The sequence below is a fragment of the Mangifera indica genome, chromosome 5 (genome assembly GCF_011075055.1).
Source record: "Mangifera indica cultivar Alphonso chromosome 5, CATAS_Mindica_2.1, whole genome shotgun sequence".
Lineage (NCBI taxonomy): Eukaryota > Viridiplantae > Streptophyta > Magnoliopsida > Sapindales > Anacardiaceae > Mangifera > Mangifera indica.
The window spans coordinates 3,746,910-3,767,003 of record NC_058141.1 but is presented as its reverse complement, the minus strand read 5'-3'; the positions used below and the strand labels follow the sequence as shown (position 1 = coordinate 3,767,003).

At 32.2% G+C, this 20,094-nt stretch overlaps 2 protein-coding genes and 1 long non-coding RNA gene across 6 annotated transcripts; 1 reads left to right on the top strand and 2 right to left on the bottom strand.

Annotated features, from left to right (window-relative positions):
- The first annotated feature begins 354 nt into the window (after positions 1-354).
- Positions 355-7,626, top strand: LOC123215666. Of its 4 annotated transcripts, none has more exons than XR_006502141.1 (7): positions 355-1,965; positions 2,598-2,640; positions 3,233-3,336; positions 3,664-3,716; positions 3,827-4,001; positions 4,758-5,004; positions 5,884-6,119. It is a non-coding gene; the product is annotated as an uncharacterized LOC123215666 (long non-coding RNA). The 4 variants fall into 4 exon arrangements; XR_006502140.1 differs by lacking the exon at positions 3,233-3,336 and adding an exon at positions 7,404-7,626 and having other exon boundaries at positions 357-1,965; positions 5,884-5,993; XR_006502138.1 differs by lacking the exon at positions 3,233-3,336 and having other exon boundaries at positions 359-1,965.
- A 5,878-nt stretch (positions 7,627-13,504) lies between these two features.
- On the bottom strand, positions 13,505-16,427 carry LOC123217598 (putative deoxyribonuclease TATDN1). Its single transcript, XM_044638687.1, has 4 exons — positions 15,857-16,427; positions 15,643-15,753; positions 14,722-14,804; positions 13,505-13,839 (listed from the first exon to the last, which is right to left on the bottom strand). The coding sequence occupies exons 2-4, from the start codon at positions 15,705-15,707 to the stop codon at positions 13,619-13,621; spliced, it is 369 nt and encodes a 122-aa protein (XP_044494622.1). The 5' UTR covers positions 15,708-15,753; positions 15,857-16,427; the 3' UTR covers positions 13,505-13,618.
- On the bottom strand, positions 15,853-17,723 carry LOC123215335. The gene is made up of 5 exons (XM_044635385.1): positions 17,639-17,723; positions 17,400-17,570; positions 16,611-16,654; positions 16,410-16,490; positions 15,853-15,927 (listed from the first exon to the last, which is right to left on the bottom strand). The coding sequence occupies exons 1-5, from the start codon at positions 17,721-17,723 to the stop codon at positions 15,853-15,855; spliced, it is 456 nt and encodes a 151-aa protein (XP_044491320.1).
- Positions 17,724-20,094: the final 2,371 nt, after the last annotated feature.

Genomic DNA, 20,094 nt, shown 5'->3' with positions numbered 1-20,094 from the left:
TATATACACAAAACGATGTCGTTTTGATATGAAAAATGAGCCAAATTGAGCTATAAACGAGCCGAGTCAAAAACGAGCCGAACCCGAACCGAGCCGAGTTTGGCTCGAGTCGAACTCGAGCCAAACTCGAGCCGGTCATAAATAGACCGAGCCGAGCCTGAGCTGGCTGCGAGCCGAGCTCGGCTCGGCTCGAATCCAGCCCCGGCAAGCACTGTATTGGGGCGGGCATCAAGCCATCACAAAAAGTCCAGCCTGAACCCAAAAAAAAAGAAAAAAAAATCTTTTCGCACCCAAACGGCTTCTTTTGGCCGCACCATTTGCCCACGTGATTACTCGCGTTATTCCCCCCACGTTGCCCTTGCGCTAAGTTACAGCCTCTGGATGTTTGGGCCAATCCAATGCTCCTGGGGTTTTCATGCTGACAGGTGCTTCGGTTGTCTTCCCTCCTTTCTCTCATTTTATCTCTGCCAAAATGCTTCATCCGCCGTCCTCCTCCGCCCTCTGAGATTACGACTTGCCGCGACCACTTTTAGACTTCGTTTCTCCATACCTTGGAAGCTAAGCATTCCTTCTTGTTCTTCTTTTATCTTTTCGATTTCGGTTCAAAATAGTTTAGGGAATCCGTATGTTTTCTTCAATTTTTGACTTAGATTGATTGATCTCATACTAAACATGTGAGTTCAATCAATTGAAGTCTAACAAAAAGGAAAAAAAACCGATCAGATGGTATGTTAACTCAAGACACTTTTTTTGTAAGATTAATTGACGGAACTCGAAGCCTTGAAAGTTACCTTAAATTGTGAACGGCTAGGGACGCAAGATGTGGCAAATAAACTTCTTGTTTATGACATTCCTTAGACAGCCAGATATGCATTTCTTATATGCCACGTTTCCATTAAAACTTGGTGTGTTCAGACAATATAACCTAGCCATCATAGAAATCCTGCAACAATAGTTGACAGGGAATATAGAGTTTCTCTTAAATCTATACCCAATTCAAGTACATATGCATCTTTAATATTATAAATGTCTATTATGGATTAGGATAACACTTCAATCTGATTTGTACTTCTAGAAAACCTCTTTTCTCCAGATCTGTGTATATTGTGGGGAAAAACAATTCATTGTTTCAGCATATCAACAACGAAGACTTTTTTAATTTGAATATTACCCTTTTTTATAGTTGTACTTGATATCTATCATTTAAGGATCATGACTAAAATTCAACATAAGCAAGAAATTAATAACAGTGTGCAATATCCCACTGCATTATGTTCAATTCGAAACCCAAGCTGTAGAAATAGCAGTTCAGATTGTGATTATAGTAAATGATGCCTCAAAGATATTGGTGTCAAGAAAGAGCCCAACTGCAGGGAAGAAGAGAGTAAAGAGGGGAAGGACCAAAGAGTATATCTGTTATTCACTTAACAAATAAAGTGTAATGGTAACTTAATGTAAAGATGCATATTTGTGCTTGTTTTTTTTTCATTGATTTTTCAGTTTGGAATATTCTATTGTAATATGACAATTCTCACCTAATTAGACGATTTGTTTAGGTATTTCTATCTCTCTTTATAATCTTCTTCCCAAATCCCTTCCTGCCCTAGTTCTTTTGTCATGTTCTGTTACTGCAATATGACTATATTGGTTGAACTACAGATTTTTCATGTAGGAAATTTTTCTTTGTATATTTTTTCAGTGTTTTATGTGCTTATTTCTAATTTTGAATTAATTATTTTTTGGGATGTGTAAAAATATTACATGGATAATTTTGGAACCTGCTTTTCTTATTACTTAGTTTTTGAACTTGAGTTTCGGCATCTATATTTCTTTTTCCATAGTATTCTTGCTTATGTGTGCTCTTCCATCATTAGTAGCATAATGCATTGCTAATGGAAATGCAGAAGAAATTGGTTCGTTTCATCACCTTAACTAGATGCAGAGACATTTAATCTTGGATTCAAGGTAAGAAATTGTAATTAGTTATTTTTTTGGTGATGAATTAGTGTCCTAGGTGCTCTATATTCCGAAAACAACTGATATAAACTTGGTGATGTGGTTTGTCGATTTTTTGAGATGTTTTTCAAATGTTTACATTGACTGTTGCTTTGTGGTAAAGTTTAGGTAAAAGTTGAGGCTAAGGCCTTTGAAATTTGAGATGTGCATAAATTGCATTCTTCACGTATGATCTTTCTAGGCAAATGTTAACCATGTGGCCTGCAAGTTATACAACTGTTTTAATTTTATTGCTGGTGGTCCAGGGAGAGGCAAGGGTGGGGCAACAATTAAGTACTTGTTAAGTATTGATTAGATATTTCGGTATTCTTGAAATTTATAATATTGCAAACTTACAAATGGGGTTTAATTAATTAATTGACTTAGGCCTAATAAGACAAGTTATTAATGTATATCATTCCAGATAAATTAATTTTTCAACAGTGCTCATAATTTAATTGGTGGGCGTGAGATTCATAAGTTCTACCATTCATTGCCAGATTCTATGGTTTTTTTCCTCTTTGAAGACTCTTATTTGTAAAAGGTTCAAAGAATGCTATTACTAAATCAGTCTAAGAATGCTTGTGGTTTTCACATTTCAGCTGTGGTGAAGTCAATGAATCAGTGATCCCTTACCCTGTGGATGTGAGTTGTAATTTTCATTTATGTGTGTGGGTTTTAGCTTTGGTTCTTCAAATCATGTTCTAATATTTCTTCTTTACTATACACCGTGTGGACAGGACTTGTAAATAACATAATATTATCCTTGCATAACACTTACAAATTTCAAAGTTTCACTCAAAACAATTTTAAATTTTCTTCTGCTCCATGGCAACCAATCTGGTATAAAAAAACTTAAAAGCTGAAGTTGCTTATAGGGCTGTAATTTCCAGCTGTGGCACGATATTTTCGACCATTTGCTCATTTTTGCTTGTTATTGATTACTAGATAGATATGAAACAATGTTGATTTGTGTGTCATACTCTCATATTGTGGAATATGGAATATCATACTTATGAACTGTGGAATACATAAAAGAGCTGGGGTATTGGTTTACAAAAGATAATGTCAATGTGGGTTGTGAATTTCGGTTGTGGGTTTAGTTTATTATCTCTCTTTCTTGCAAATTTTTGTAATGCGATCCACTCCAATCCAATCCAGTTCAATTTTTTTTTTTTGTAATTTTTCATGTGTAATGTTGAATTTAATTGAACTGCGTATTTCTTTTTCTGAAAAGGAATTTTGCTGGAAGTGCTTGTGCAAATGTCAGGCTTACTCCTCCATGGCCCTTTTAGTGCCCTGTTAGCTTTCATTCGTTGCAATTGAATTGTTCATACCCAGGTCTTGAATATATTATTTTTTAAATGTCATCCTAATGAAAACATCAGACTACTAAATTCTGATGCCTAAGAAAGCTAAACTAAAGAGAGGGCCTCACTTTTTTGATTGAGTTGTTGGTGGATATTAGAATAAAATGGAAAAATAAAATTGTTCTAGTTTAGAGTTTACCCCCATTTTTTCATTGAAAATGACAAGAGAGGAAATTTGGGGTGGGCTGTGTGGGCAGTTCTTGGATTACAGAATTAATAGAAGTTATTAATTGTGCTTATTTTAGATTTTCTTAAAAGTTGTAGTTTTGTAACTTGTTGATCATATTATTGTTTGTAGGAAGGATACGAAGTTTTTGTTGTTGGAAATTGAAAATTGAGTGAAATCACAAGGTATGATCTAAATATTAGTTTTTTTTTTTCCATGTTGGAATGAACTTCAATTAATGTTAAATGACAATTGACATCTTTCTTTGTGTTAATTTTTTTTTTTGTTTTTATAGATCCTTCTTTTGTGTTGGTGTTACAAATGATTAACGGCCCTAGCAAAAGCATTCATTGACCTTCTTTCTTTGCTTGAGCTCTGTTTTTTCCATTCTAAAGCTTCCAAGGCCAGAACAATTATTCAGCATTGTTTCTGAGGGAGTGTGTCCCATGCAACCATGAAAAACTGATTATGTAAAATGCTAGTTTTTTTTTTTATATATTTTCCATTATGCATTTGATTTTGGGCATTATGTAAATTAATTGTATTTTTTTGTTCTCTAAGTTGCTTGATACTTTTCGGCGCTTTCTTCTGAGTAACAAAGTTGAATTGTTCTATACATCTTTCTTTTTTAGTGGAGGGAGATAAAATGATATTTCATCTCAAATTTGATGAGGAGTGATACAAATTTGTGAATCCATGCAAATTTGTATCATAAATTAGAAAAGAGAATTCAGTAGATAGTGATTGAATGATAACCCCAATTAATTTTGGAGGATCAAAGGTTGCATTTTTTATTTCTGTAAATTTCTCTTTGTAAATTTCGTAAGGTCATCTCATAAGTCAAACTCTAGAAGTTGGCCATTTGTTGTTGCAGAAAATATTGATTTATCAATTAAAATATTTACAAAAGTTAATCCATTTGGTTTGTAAATTGTTGCCAAAGGTTTTTTCTTTCTTGAGATCTGCACACTATTGATATCTGAAATATTCTAGCATGCTTTTGGCTCAATATCCATGCATCGGAGTCCTTATGTATTTTGAAAGAACTAATTTGCTTAATCTAGATATTGATACTCTTTGGTGTTATCAACAAGTTATTTTCTTTGTTTTCAAGTGTTTTCCTTTTCTATTTTCCTTCCTATCATTTTTCATATATATTGTGGAAGGGTCATGCGTTTGTATTTAGCTTCAACTCTCTTATTGTTTACCTCATTTTTGGTATTTAGGTGTTCAAAGTGTTATAAAAATTTCTGAAGCTTCTGCGAAGATGGAAGACTTTTATGATCTTATGTTAAATGTCAAGGGCTTAAAAATTCCAGGGGATAGTCTAGACGATTACCTTAGTCTGGAAGAGCTTCATGGAGATATTCAGTATTTTTGCAAATCATGTAGAGCATTAGTTGATGCTGCTTGGAGTATCAAGCTATGGTCACTTGGTGAAATTCTTAAAGGCATTGTGTTTTCCTTCCAAAGGTACTTTGTCATGCGCATTTGAGAGCATTATGTACCGCTATCGTGCAGTTTTGACGTTATATATGCTGTTAGACTTGCTAATTTTGACTCCTTTATGTCTTATTTTTTGTCATTTCTTAAATTGTGTCATGCTTGACAACTAACAAACGAGAGATTTTTTTATCAATTCATTTTTCACTTGTCAATGTTGCAGATCTTCTGCAACCCTTTTTGATTGGAATTTGTAATTCAAACCCCATAGCAATTTAAAGATCATTTGTGACTTAATTATTTATTGTTGTTGAAGTTGCATATCAACTTCAACAGTTCTTCAATTTGGTGAAACTCATTATATGATAGTTTGATCTTTTTTTATGTGGTGTTGTGGATGAATAAGTAGTTGTTCATTTAAACTGCATTGGAAAATAATAGTTTGTGGAATGTAATAAGCATAAGATGGCAAATCCTATGCAATTATTTGAAAGTATTTTGCAGTTCTTAATTATGATGTGCCAATCATATATATGCACTCTACGTTGCATGATTGGCAACCCCCTGGTAGCCCTTTTAAGTCATAACGTGGACACTGTAATTGTCTGACTTTTGGCTGTATCTGTCTCTGGCTGCGTCTGTCTTTGACTGCATTTTAGTCGAAAGTAGGTCATAGGAAAAAAATGGTTAGTTTTCCTTTTAAGCTATGGGAAAGTATTATTGGGTATTTAAGTGGAGGCTCAACTAAAGACGCTACATTGCAGAGTGTTGCATTAAATGTTGATGGCTTCTTCTGCATGGGATTGACTTGGTTCTGCTTGTTATTTCTTATGTTGAACTAGTTACGAATTTGCATAGAGGTTCCAGTGACTTTATACTCACAAGTTCACCTTTTTTTTTTTCTCCCAGCAATTTCAGAGAGATGAAGAGGTATATAAGAAGATTTTTTTACGTGGTGGGGAGAGTGCTCCCATGAGAAGAAAGAAAGACAGTGGTTATCAATTGCTACTACCAGATCGGTAAACAATTTTATGATTGCATTAAAAAATCTATGATTTTAGCATGCATATTGACACACTCTAAAGTGGATGTACCCCATTCCTGTTAAAGTCCAATCCCATTCCAACTCATTATTATTCAGCCCATATTTATTGTTTCTCAATTCCCTTCCTACCCATTTCTATTCCACCCATTTTTCGATTCTTGTTAGATCAAGCAATTGGACACAACAAACACTGAGGGGCACGCCGAGTCATTTATGTCCTTATTGGATTATTGATACAATTTAGTATTCTATAATCAATAATCCGGAGGCTGTGATACAAATAAAAACAAATGAACAACGATTTAAATATCTATGTACTATTTACATTGTCATATATCAAATAACCCTACGGTATAAGATATCACTTCACTCCTTGCATGTATCACCTCATATTGTAAAATAGCGGTTCTCCCCCTACAATTATGATATCAAAACCCTCCACATGTCTCCATCACCCTAATTTTGAGACAATTCTAAGCTAATATTTAATACAACACAAATTATTGCATAATCAACAAATTAATCAAATTTTGAATTGTTATTCACATAAATATCTCAATATCATGAACTTCTTTCCTAGGAATCAGACACGATGTTAGATATTGAGTGAGATTGTGAAAATGTGAATGATATTTTGTTGATATAGGGTTAGAGTTTATATAAAAGAGATGGAAAGTAATTTTGGTAATAAATTAAGTATTTTGGTCATATCCATTTAACACAAAAAAAAAATGTGGTCAATTTTGTTTTGGTGTATGAAAACAAAATCTTTACACTAGAATATATTAAATATGACAAGAAATGATTTAATAACCTTTAGTGCTATTTTCGTGATGAAATAGTGGTGAAAAGTTAGTAAAAGTGAATGGTTTCTATGCATTAGGGAGGTGTCTTAATATGTGGGGTGAAAATGTGATTTTTCAAATTTGAAACGAATTTTAGGGGTTCTTTATATATGGACATTTTCATCATTGTAAAAATTGTTGGTTATTGGTTAATCATGTTTAGTTTAAATTAACCGTGACTAATTGAATTAATTTCTCTTTTAATAAATTTAATATGAAATAAGTTTTTAGAGAGATTGACTATTTGATTAGATTTCTTTTTGTGCTGATAGGGATATAATCAAGTAAGTCAAATAGTGCTGGACTTGAGCTTAATTAATTAATATAAAGACAAAGCTTAAATTTGAGCTTAAACTTTTCAAACTGATTGGAGTTTTACTAAAAAATTACATCTAAATCTCTTAATTCTCAAATAAATATTTTAAATCTCTTATCATATATATTATTAATTGTCTTTATATTCAAAATTAGAGAGTAAAATTTTATAGATGTAATTAATATTTGAAATTTTCTGTGGTTTATTGACATTTTACTTGCAGCAGAGTATGAGCTTGTGCGCTGATTGAGTTGACCACCAAGAATTTCGAGAATAAGATAAAATTATATAGAATTATATAAGAATATATCATTATTGATATTAAATGGAAAATAATTATAAGTACACATAACATTATTCATATAAACTATTTGCGACATTGCTTTATAGCAATGGTTTCGAGCTAAACCAAACCTGAATAATAGATACCTCAAGCTTGATTCGAATCTAGAATGGTTGACTAAAAATTAAATTTGGCTTATTTGAATATTTAGAGAAGAAGAATCATTGTAGAAGAAAAAGAATAATAATTGACGAGGTGAGCTTTGATGCGAAAAAGGGTTTGAGTTGAAATTTTTTCAACTCTTTTAAGCTCATGTCATTCAGATCGAATCCACCTTTACCACCTCTTGTTGCTTCCATGTTAACAAAATTGTACGTATATATTTTTTATATATAATTTAAGTATATAGATGATGTATTATTATATAATTAGATGATTTTAAATTAAAAATAAAAAAATATCTAATCATATAATAATATATCATTTATGTATTCAAATTATATACTCTATATATATATATATATATATGTGTGTGTGTGTGTGTATAATATTTCTCGTATTTATCTGCACTCTTGAGCGAAATTGTAAGCCTTTTGTGGGTATCTATGGCTGAAGAAATCCTTGAAACAATTGACTGACGATGTAACTCCACAAGAGGGAGCTGAAATATTAACTGACGAATCCAAATCTTCTTTGAAAATGGTTTTAGGAGAGAAATTAATTTTTTCTTGGTAAAGATGCTTACTTATTTTCCTTTTGAAAGCCTTGTATAATTGAAAAATTCTTTAAGGGTATTGAAAATATTTTATTATCAAAATTAAAAGATTATTTTGAATATAGAGTATTTAAAAGATTATCGAATATAAATAAATATTATATTTGATAAAATTTGATAGATATAAATAATTATTATGTTTGGTTAGAAGTAATAAAAAAATACTAACATATTATTTTACTTAAATACTTTTGAGTATAATTATTTTAAAATATTTTTATATTACATGTTATATTAATTAAAAATAAGAGTATTTTTGTTCTAAAAAAGTAATAAATGAGAATATAATTATAATAAAATCAAGATTATCTTTTTAATTTTTTAATACTTAAAGTAGAGATAGTAATAAAATATCTCTTATATTACTTAACAAATCATTATTAGTAACAAAAGATTACCGAAATATTTTATTACTTATAAACAAAATAAAATAATATAAATAATAAATAATAGATAATTAAAATATTTTAAAAAGGACAATTAAAATATGAAATAATATTCACCGTTGTCTGAATATATATTGAGTCTATAAGTGTGGAGATCGAAACCTATATTACACAAACTTTATTGGTTTTGTGTAATATGAGTTTCGATCTTCAGACTTATAGATCTAATATATATTTTTGATATAGTATCAGAGTCAATTGACTAATGTCTGAGATGAGTAACTCGACATTTACTGCATCTTCAGGCAACTCCATGACTTTTAAGTGATCTGATGTGACTAGATCTGGTGAGTGCTTCTATCAAACTGGTGGTTTTCCTATCTCAACGCTTCAACTTGTTACATCGAAACTTACTAATGAAAACTATTGATATTGGAGGACTCAAGCATTTCTAGTTATAGGTGCTCATGACCTAAAAGAGCACTTACCAGGTTTAGTTACTTGTTGAACGCTTTTATTTCTGTGAAGTCTGATAATGGAATTGATGAGATTAAGATTAGGAATAATCAATTTAGTGTGTGGAAGAGATATAACAAGCTACTTATGGGATGGTTGATTTCGTTTGTTAGTGAAAATTTGTTTAGTCTAGTATCACAGTGTAGCATAGCAAATGGAATGTGGATTGCACTAGAAGCTTACTTTGTTACAGAGTAGAAAGTAAAGATTATGCATCTTAAAACCACTTTACAAACTTTAAAGAAAGGGAGTCTTAGTGTGCAAGAATATATGCACAGAATGAAAGCTGTTTTTGACACTTTGATCTCTAGTGGTCAGTCATTAACGGAGAAAGATTTAGTTAATTTCATACTGAATGGCTTGGGAGTTGATTTTGAGCCTATAGTGGTATTCACACTTGCTAGAATGGATTCACAGTTTGAAAAGTTATCCTTAGTTGATCTGAAGCTCATACTTAAAAAATATAAGTAGATACTTGGGAGAACCTCAAGCTTCTATTTTGATTTTAATGGTGGAGTAGCAAATATGGTCAATCAGACCAGTAGAATTGGGCCTAGGTATATGAATTTCAAATATGAGAATTTTGAAAAGAATAGCAGTGCATTTTTTGTTGAATCAGCCTTTGGACATTTGGGTAGAAGTGAGAACATGAGCTAGAAACACTTTAGGCCTTCTTTTCATGAGTTCAATTTTGGGTCATAGAATACCGGTAGAGGAAGAAATTTCAATAGGCCTAGAGTTATTTGTCAACTCTATGGGAAGTTAGGACATTTAGTCAAGCAGTGCTATCATAGATTTGACATCTATTATACTGACAGTAATCTTAACTATAGTGTCCAAAATCTAACTACCCTTCAAGCACTTCCATCATAAGTCAGTCTTAATACATTGAACAATACATCACAACCTAGTTATTACATATCACCATCATCACTATCATCTCACAACCCAAACAACTATTAATCCCATCTATCACAACCAAATACAAACCCATAATATACCACAAATACAACTCTTTATGCAGCCCAAACATTTATGACTAATCTTTACTAGTCAACTTATATTCTTTAGCATATAGATACAATATTAGGACCACAATCACCTACTGGTACTACTACTCAGATGGTCAACATATCATATACTCATGCTTCAATTAGTAGAAGCTTATTAGCCATTCCAAAAGCTAATCCCAAGACTCTAGAGGATTTATCCTAGTATATGAATTTAGGAGCAATGGATCATGTAACTGCTAGGGTTGATTTGCTTGTTGTTAAGGAGGATTATGTAGGTAATCAGCAGTTCCAAGTGGGTAATGGTGGGTGTTTACATATTTCCCATACTAGTTATGCTTTTTTACCTACTTTTTGTGCCAAAAGATACCTTTATCTGAGAAAACTTTTATCTATCCTTAAAATTACTAAAAATCTTTTTAGCATTTCTAAGTGTACTAAAGACAATAATGTCATAGTAGAATTTATGAGTGACTATTGTCTTGTTAAAGATAAGGATACTAGAAATATGCTACTCCAAGGGACTCTTAAAGATGGCTTATATCAACTCCAAGCCTCTATTTGAATTTGTCTGTTACACCTGAACATTTTTCTTGTCATTCATGTCTTTGAATTAATTCTGTTGTGTGTGCAAATATATCCAATTGTACCGTTGATAAGTCCTCTATTGGTTTTACTTCAATAATTCTTGTTAATGATTCTGTTTTAAGTGTCTCTTTTTCACCTTATACTATCCTGAATATTAATGAAGTCAATGTTTTTGTTTGGCGTAGATGTCTTGGACATCTATGTGTGAAAACCGTGAAAAACATCTTTACTAAACTGAAATATACTACTAATTTTGCTGATTTGATGTTTTACAAAGACTGTCAATATGGAAAAACATCATCAAAGTCATTTTAGTTTTTCAAATTCTAGAGCCATACAACCCCTATAACTTATTCATAGTGACTTGTAGAGTCCAACACCTTTAAAATCAACCTTAGGTTTTAAATACTATATAGATTTTTTAGATGACTTTACTAGATTTACTTGGATTTTTCCTTTGAAAACAAAGGCAAAAGTCTTTACCTTTGTTTCAAAATTTTCATAGGCTAGTTGAAAACCAGTTTGATAAGAAAATAAAAACCTTACAAACTGATTGGGGTGAGGAGTATAGGATTCTTGCATAATATCTTAGTAAGCATGGGATAATTTTTAGACATCCTTGCCCTAATACACATCAACAAAATGGTATAGTCAAGTGTAAACATAGGCATATAGTTGAATTTGGGTTAGTGCTGCTTTAAATCTCTAGTGGGAAACCTTCCAAACCTTTGTTTTTCTAATAAACAGACTATCTACGCCTATTCTTTTCAATTTAACCCCTAAGCAGTTACTGTTTCATAAAGAACCTAATCATACTGCCTTGAGAGTGTTTGGGTGTGCTTGCTACCCTTTTCTTAGACCCTATAGTAAACAAAAAATTAATTTTTATACAGAGAAATGTGTTTTCCTTGGTTATAGTCCACTGTATAAAAGCTACAAATGCTTAAGTAAAAATGGCAAGCTGTATATTTTAGCTTCAGTAAATTTTGACGAGAATGATTTTCCTTTCTTTTTTTATCCTAATTTCAGTTCTGGTGTGTCTTTATCTTCTTCTTAATCAAACACCACAGTTCCAAACACAACTTTCACTCTATTTATTCCTACTTTATCTCTAGTAAACACCATTACCATACCTTCATTAACATAACCACAAGATTCTGTCAATTTAAGAGTTCCTTTAGCTACTCTTGGACATTTTAGTTCAGACGATACATGCTCACATTTCTTTGGTAATACAACCATATCTTTGATTAACACCCCAACACTTTATCCAAATACTATAACAGAATCTCAACCACTAGTTTATTCTTATATTCTAGCAACAAAAACACCTAATCATAGACTCATTAGTACTTCTCAAACACTCAACTCATCTAACATAAACACCGCCATTCCACTGCAAGTTACTTTACCTGCTAAGATTCCTGAACCAGTAACTGAAAATACACCCAATAGGCCTTGTCACCCCATGATTACAAGAGCTAAATCAGGTCACTTACTCATACGAAGAACCTTTTCCCTTCTCATAGAATATGTACCTAAAGAGTTAGCAAGTGTTGTAGAAGCTCTTTCTAGTTCCTTATGGTTTGAGACCACGAAAATGGAATTTGATGCTTTAGAAAACAATGGAACTTGGGAATCAGTGCCTTATTCACCATATCAACATATTGTAGGTTGTAAATGGGTTTATAAAACCAAGTTAAATGCAGATGGGACAGTACAAAAGACTTAAGTCTAGGTTAGTAGCCAAAGGTTTCCAATAGACTCTTAGGGTGGATCACCTTGATACATTTAGTCTAGTGGTTAAACCTGTTACAATTCGGGTAATTTTATTCTAACAGTGGCATATAAGTGGCCTGTTCATCAAATAGACATTAACAATGTTTTTTTAAATGGTGAGTTGCAAGATAAAGTGTATAGAGCTAACCTCAAGGCTTTGTTAATGGAGATAAGCCTCATTTTGTTTGTAAGGTGAAAAAGACATTGTATGGGTTAACACAGGTTTCTAGAGCCCAGTTTGAGAAATTAAAGGGTGTTCTACTGGCTAAGGGTTTCACTATTGTTATTTCAGATCCTAGTTTATTTGTGTTAAGTTATGTTGAGGTGAGAGTTTACATACTCATCTATGTGGATGATATTCTTCTCACTAGTCCTAATACTGCTTATATTCAAACTCTTATACAACACTTAAATGTTCAGCTTTCACTAAACGATTTAGTAGAGCTTAGTTACTTCTTGGGGATAAAGATTAGGGGTGGATTCGAACCGAACTGAGCTCGAACACAGGCAAACTCGATATCAGCTCTGTAACTGTTCATTCGAGCTTGAGCCGTGGCTTGAGCTCGTCGAACATAATGAAAAGGTAACACGCGCCTGGCTCGGAATACGTAACGAGCTGAGCTACTCGCGAGCATATAACGAGTTGACATCGAATATGTTTAATGATCCGAGCTATCGAGCTAGGTTTGATTATGCTTAACGAGCCGAGCCATCAAGCCACAAAGCTGAGCCATCGAGCTGAGCCAAACGAGCTTAAAGTTCACAAGATTATAGTTTCAAAATGTTATTTTCGTTTAAACATTGCTTAATGCATTTTCATTGTTTGTAAATCAATCTATTTATATATTTTAAATATTTTCAAGAAGAAACACAAAACTAATTTAGCAGATAATCAATCCCTGCAACTTCCATTCTTGTTTGTCAGTTGTGTACAGTGAGAGTTTTTCTTGTTTGTCAGTTATGTATAGTAGTGCAGAATACTCAATATCAAGAATGAGTGCTATTCAAAGAAACTGATTTCCTAGTTGATTCTCATGCAATAAGATATTCGTCTTATTGAGGTGAAGAAATATACAATATTACAGAAGAAAACATTGGCACTCACCGAACTAGGCAAGGTTCATTGCGGCCTTTTACTATGCACTCTGGATCATACTTTTCTTTCTTCTTTGAAGGCCAGGTAGACTTTACATAAGTAATCCCAACATGAGTGCTTTTGATTTCACAATATGGAGAATCTGTCTCAATCATCATTTTTTTAACAGGTATGCCCCTTACAACATCAAGATTCTCAGTTGTCTTTAGTGAGCAACCATTTATACCTGTTCAGTAAAAAAGATCTTAGCAACATCATCAAAACGTTACACCTGTAACATCTTTAACAATAAAACGTTCCATGAAATATTCTTCTAAATCAATATAATTAAATAGAAGAGAAAGACAATTATCTTCTAATGTTTTATCCATAAAAAAAAGTAATAATAATAAGATCAAAGTTAAATGGGAGCTCTAAACTCCACAAATTTGAGGAATTATCATACACCAGTTTTGTTTTGATTCCTGTGGCTTCATTATATGAGGATACATACATCTAATCAACATTGAAGAATTGTCTATCAAATTGTATTGTAGAAAGTAGATGACAGTTAACAAAATAGTAAATGCAAGGAAAAAAAAATCTAGAGGTTAAAGTTGAGGTGTAGCATCACAAGCAGATGAGATTCTATTATGTAATTTCCCAACATTTCATCCCATCATTCCCTTTCTACAAGCTCTCTTATACTACATCATTCACCTTGGAGCATCAGTTTTATATGATTCTATCTCATTCGGCAGATTGTTAATTTATTTTAATTATCCTGTATGTTACTGATAAAATACTCTCCAGTGTTCATAAATCTCATATCATCATTTCAAATCCTCAGGAATTACAAACAGCCTGATCTTTACAGGCAATATACAGAAAATTTTTACATCCTAAATGTGTAGCTTTCAATTAAAGAAATTGGCCAATAAGAACCAAAAGTATTAATACTGATATAATCTTCTGTTGTTTTACTCAGCACGGCTCTCATTTTCAAATCCATCAGGTGCGGTAGTTGACATGTAAGGGTCAAATATGACATGATAGACGCATGCAAAGTAGCATTCAACAAAGGAATGGAAATGTGAAAAGGTTATCCAAAAAACAGCAGAATATTCACCTATATACATATTACTGAATGAAAGAAGCTTATCACAATCTTCTGCATTATCTGTAAATGAATGGGTAACTCCAGCACTGAAACTAAAAATAAGAAGATGACTTATTAAAGAAGCAGACATGTAAGTCATCTGATAGATAATTTAACTATATATTGTGCAGAATGAGGCTATATGCACCTCTAAAAGAACTCTCTACACCCTCTCTTCGAAGTACGCCACACTATTTAAAAAAGGAAGAATTATATTTTTACTCAGAAAATTTTTATAATTAGGAAAATAAATACATATATCAATTTAATTTATGAGACTGACTCTTTAATTGAATGGAAAGATACCTGAAATAAGATTTTGTCAAAGATAACTTATCAATGGAAATACCTTTTTATAAATTTCCCTATCAATTGTTAAAAAAAAAAAAAATTGTTTTAATTTCTTTTATACATAATTACATGTTGATCTATTAGTTTGGAATTAGCTGCAATATTAATTTTTCACATACAAAGTTAATAATTGTTATACATAAAATAGGGGTGTCAAGACTAATTTAAGGGTGCATATAGTCTCAGCCATTTAGCAGAATTATGTTGGAGTTTCCTCTAAATATCCGTAAGCACAGGTAAAGATTTTCTAACTGATAAAAGAAAATGTTGCACTTTTGGAGTGACATTTTTAGAGCTTCAGAGACAAGGTGGGGGTAAATCAGAGCTTAAATTTCTCTCCTATAGTCAATGGTAATAACAATTGTTTTTCCCAATAAGGAAAAAACCACAAATACTCTGGAAAGTAAAAAATCCACAATTGCAGCAATAATTCATTGGGTGCAAGTGCAAAAGAGTATAGTTCTGCAAAAGGAGAAAAGGGTTTTGTGATGATTTTCATTCTGCACAATTTTTGAAAGCTACAGAATCAAGTAATCTCATCTGTCCTTATTTCGCTTTAAAATTTCACAGAAATCTTCAGCAGCAGCACGCATATGCAAGAACATTGGCAGCTTTGTTGCATACGCTAATTCAAACTGCTTCTCAAAATACCTAGTTTTTACATCACAAAAGGTGATGCAAACATGGATTATCTGAATGTAAGAAAGGACTATGCAACTAATAACTAACATGAAGAGCTTCAGTAACCACTTACTTCCTTTGAGTTTCTGCTGGGCAAAAGTGAAGCCTGTCATAGTCCAATCCGCATTCACCAATGGCCACTACCTTATATGCATTTAATATGTAAGTTTAACATAAAATACAACTCATTTGGAGTCCAGATGTCTTATGTATTATTCAGGAGTACAAAAATTTATAACTGTGATCTAAACATTTAACAAGTGGGTCATACGACTGAAATTGTAATCAAGAAATGGATCTTTATATCTAGATCAACAGAAACTTGTTAATAGATTCTAACTGCATGGATACTTCTTACAATTATTAGAACATAAACTCTAGTAGTATTTCAATCATCTAATCACGGAGCTACGCTGACCAGAGATGAATTAACAACTAAAATTCAAAATTCGGTACACATTTATTTATGAAAGATCTGGCAATGGCATACATAACACAAAGCTAATCACTCTCTTCAAACTACAGTGCTAACTTTGGTAATAGTATCTTTTATATTTACAATTTATAAGTAAACATTTCCTTTTTTTTTTAAATACCATAACCTTCACTTTTCATTTAAATCATACCTTTCCTTTCTCAATTCCCTTCTTAGCCAATGACAACAAAGCCTGAAAATACCTTTCAGGATCTCCACTCTCTTCAAATTCCTAAAATAACATACAAAAACAACATTCACAAACATCTCAAAACAACCCACATAATTACAAGTAGTCAAGTTACATCACAACAATCATACAAAATAAAATTAAAAAGAAATAGTAAGTAACCTTGCATCTTGTAGGGTGGACACCAACTGTACAAAAAAGCCTTCCTGTAACAAACAACAGACTTTCGAATAAGTAAAACCCAAGTTCATATACAAAACTAAAAGTAAAATTTTGAGACAATAGGCAATTCAAAGCATGAGATCTGCTTAGTGCTTACCATAGCTTTCAGATTAGCACCCTTTGGTCTTTATGATCCTTTGCAAAAAAATCCATAAAATCTGGGCTGCTTCCAACGATATAGGTGCAAAAAAATTCATAAATGCTATTAAACCCAACTGGATTCTATTAAGATAAAAAAACAATGTCACATACACCCTCAAAGTTACTCAACTATCAAACATTATAAAGACAACAACAATTAAGAATTAAATGCTATTAAATATTATGTTACCTTATATCTTTATTTATCTGGCAAGATAAGCTCAACAATCTCGTTTTCACCTTCCATCTTCAAGAAATTAAAAATGCATGAAAGCTATTAATCATACTGCCAACAATTAAATGAAAAATCAATTTAAAGATCATGCAGCTGTGATAAGTAATTGACTACCTCATCTTGTTTCTTAATATTATAACATGTTCTCATCCAATCGGTTCCACACATAAGCATATTGACTGTTTCTAATGATAGAGATGACCTGTACATGTTAATCACTCTACTACCCGCACTAAACGCGTTCTCCAAAGCTACTGTTGTAATAAGAATTGCTAAGATATCGACTGCCATTTGTGAAAGTACTTTATACTTATATTGATTGTCCCTCCACTAGTGAAACACATTAAAGTCACCTGAGTTGACATCGTCAGGTATCTCAACACTACATTCTTCTAGATACATTTCTAACTCAGACTTTATGGTTTCTTCTGAGTATGTTTTCTCTTTATGATCTTTCAAACGTAACCAACTATATCTAGGACCATAATGTCTAATCTCTGAATATCGAGAGCTTGATGATTTATCTACAAATTAAATGTTAGAACTTATGATATCTTATAAAGTTTCATTTAATGACAATGATCTAATGTACCTGATGTACTTGATGGTGCTTGTTGGGTCCTTAGTTGATGTTGTGGATGTGCAAATACAGTTAGTGAATTTCTTGATGATAACATGTCACGTATTCGTTGTATAATTTTCTAATGTTCTTTTGATATTTTCTATCTCCACAGGGGCATTTTCTTCACCATGTAAAATTGGAAATGCCAAAGTAATCGTAAGAAACTTTATCCTGAAATCATCACAAGCCAAAGTAATTAGTTAGAAACATGTTCTTTGTATACATATATATTATAATAAACCCAATCAATTGTAAATTAATTACCTGGGATCCATGATGCTAGTAATCGCCATAAGAAAATTCACCTCACTCTAATATTTGTTAAATTTTTCTGACATTGCTTGCACCATCATTGATATAGAATAATCTTCATCAAATTCTCGCTCTTTAAGGATCTCTTTTATCCTAAATACTTCTTGAAAATACCTATTTGCAGTTGTGTACTGCGACCCAGAAATTAATTTTGTTATATCATCAAATATTTCTAAAAAGTCACAAACAACCTCCAATCTCTCCCACTCTTCCCTTGTCAAGCAATATATATAGCTTGACTCAACAAATATAAAATGAAGAAAGACCTCTCTGAACTGTAGTGTTGTCATTAGCATTTTGTATGTACTATTCCATCGTGTAGCACAATCCAAAACTAGCTTCCTTTCTTTTATTCCACACTACATTGCAATTTTCGCAAAATTTTTTTGTCTTGCCTTACTAGCTTTTATAAACTTTACAGTTTCCTGAATATTGTCTATGATGGGTTTAATCATAGCCACCCCATCCTGAACTAACAAATTTATAATATGGGCAGTGCACCTAACATGAAAAAGTTTTCCATTACACAACAAAGGTCTCTGCATTTGAAAATCTTCCTTCAATCTTCTAACGCAACTATCATTTGCAGTACCATTGTCTACTGTGACAGTTTCCACCTACACACAAAATTAATAAATATTAATGAAATTATATACAATAAAATTATATGTGTATTTTGATAAACAATTTGCAAATTTGATTTTACCTTGTTTTCAATCCCCCAACCCTTTAGACAGTCAAAAATTGTTGTTGCAATGTCTATTCCTCTCCTAGGTGGAGGTAGGTGTACAGAATTTATAATTTGTTTATTTAAGGACCACAACTGGTTCACCCAATATGCCGTGAGTATCATATACTCAATATTTTGATGATCTGACTTCCAAAGATCAGTAGTAATACTAATCTTTCTAATCTCCTCAAAAGTCTTCTTCAACCTCTCACCCTCTGCTTGATAAACCCTAATGCAATAAGCTTTTACTTGTTTCCTTCTAACTTTTTCATAAAGAGGTTGTAGAACGTGACAAAAATTAATGAAGTCGGGGTGCTTAACGATATTAAATGACAATTCATATATCATAACCAAGTGAGCTAAGGCCTCTTAAACCTGAAACACCAATACCATAATCATTGCATTAGTTAATACAATTAATTTTATAACAATTTCATAGTAACAATAGACATTATTAATTGAACTCAAACTAACCTTGGGATGCTCATAATTTGTCTTTGTTTTCACCACAGTTGGAGTAGGTAACCCTAAGATTGAACACTCAAAACCCAAGATAGTTTGTCTCCATTGCTTTCTTCCTTTCAACATATTACCCCATATGTCGTGTCAAATGGGAAGTAGCCTTGGTCTTTTGCAATTTCATCTTTTTCTGGCAATACTTGCAAACCGCATATGTAGCATCTCCAATAGTAACAAACATATCTTATGAAAAACACTGCTAAACAACTGATGTTTTCCTCTTCTTAGTAGATGGAATAACAAAAAGTGGTGCTTCTGTTTGTCTTTCAGGACGTTCAATTGCTTCGACTTCTTCACTTGAAGCTGAGACATCAAAATCTCCTATTGTAGCCAAATCAATATCCATATAATCAATTCTAATCGTTTCAATTTGCACCAATTTTCTCTTAATGGATGCATATACAAAAGGAGTCATCATGCTTGCAGTAGATGCTTGTGATGAAGCTTGACTAGCTCCAGATGGTTTTACTCTTCTTGATGTCATATTTTACATCATAATCACATGCCAACGGTTAGTCAGAGAAAACAACATAATAGTATAATGGTCCAAATTCAAGATACCCTGCACTACATCACATTAAACAATAAAATATACAAGCACTGATCTAAAATTTGAAATTGCAAATTTTCCAGGGCTCAAAATTTAGAGATTAGATTAACTTCTAACTAAAGTAAGGGCATGTTTATACCAAGGATAAAGAAAAATGGACAAGCAAGTATAAATAGATCAGAAAGATGAGTTTCCTTTTGCAAATAAAAACTCATAATTCATCTCTAGTATTGTAACAGAAAGAGATTTAGCAACTGTATCTCACACGTGTCTTCCTACCTAATCAGTCTCCATAAATAGATAAACCTAACCCGC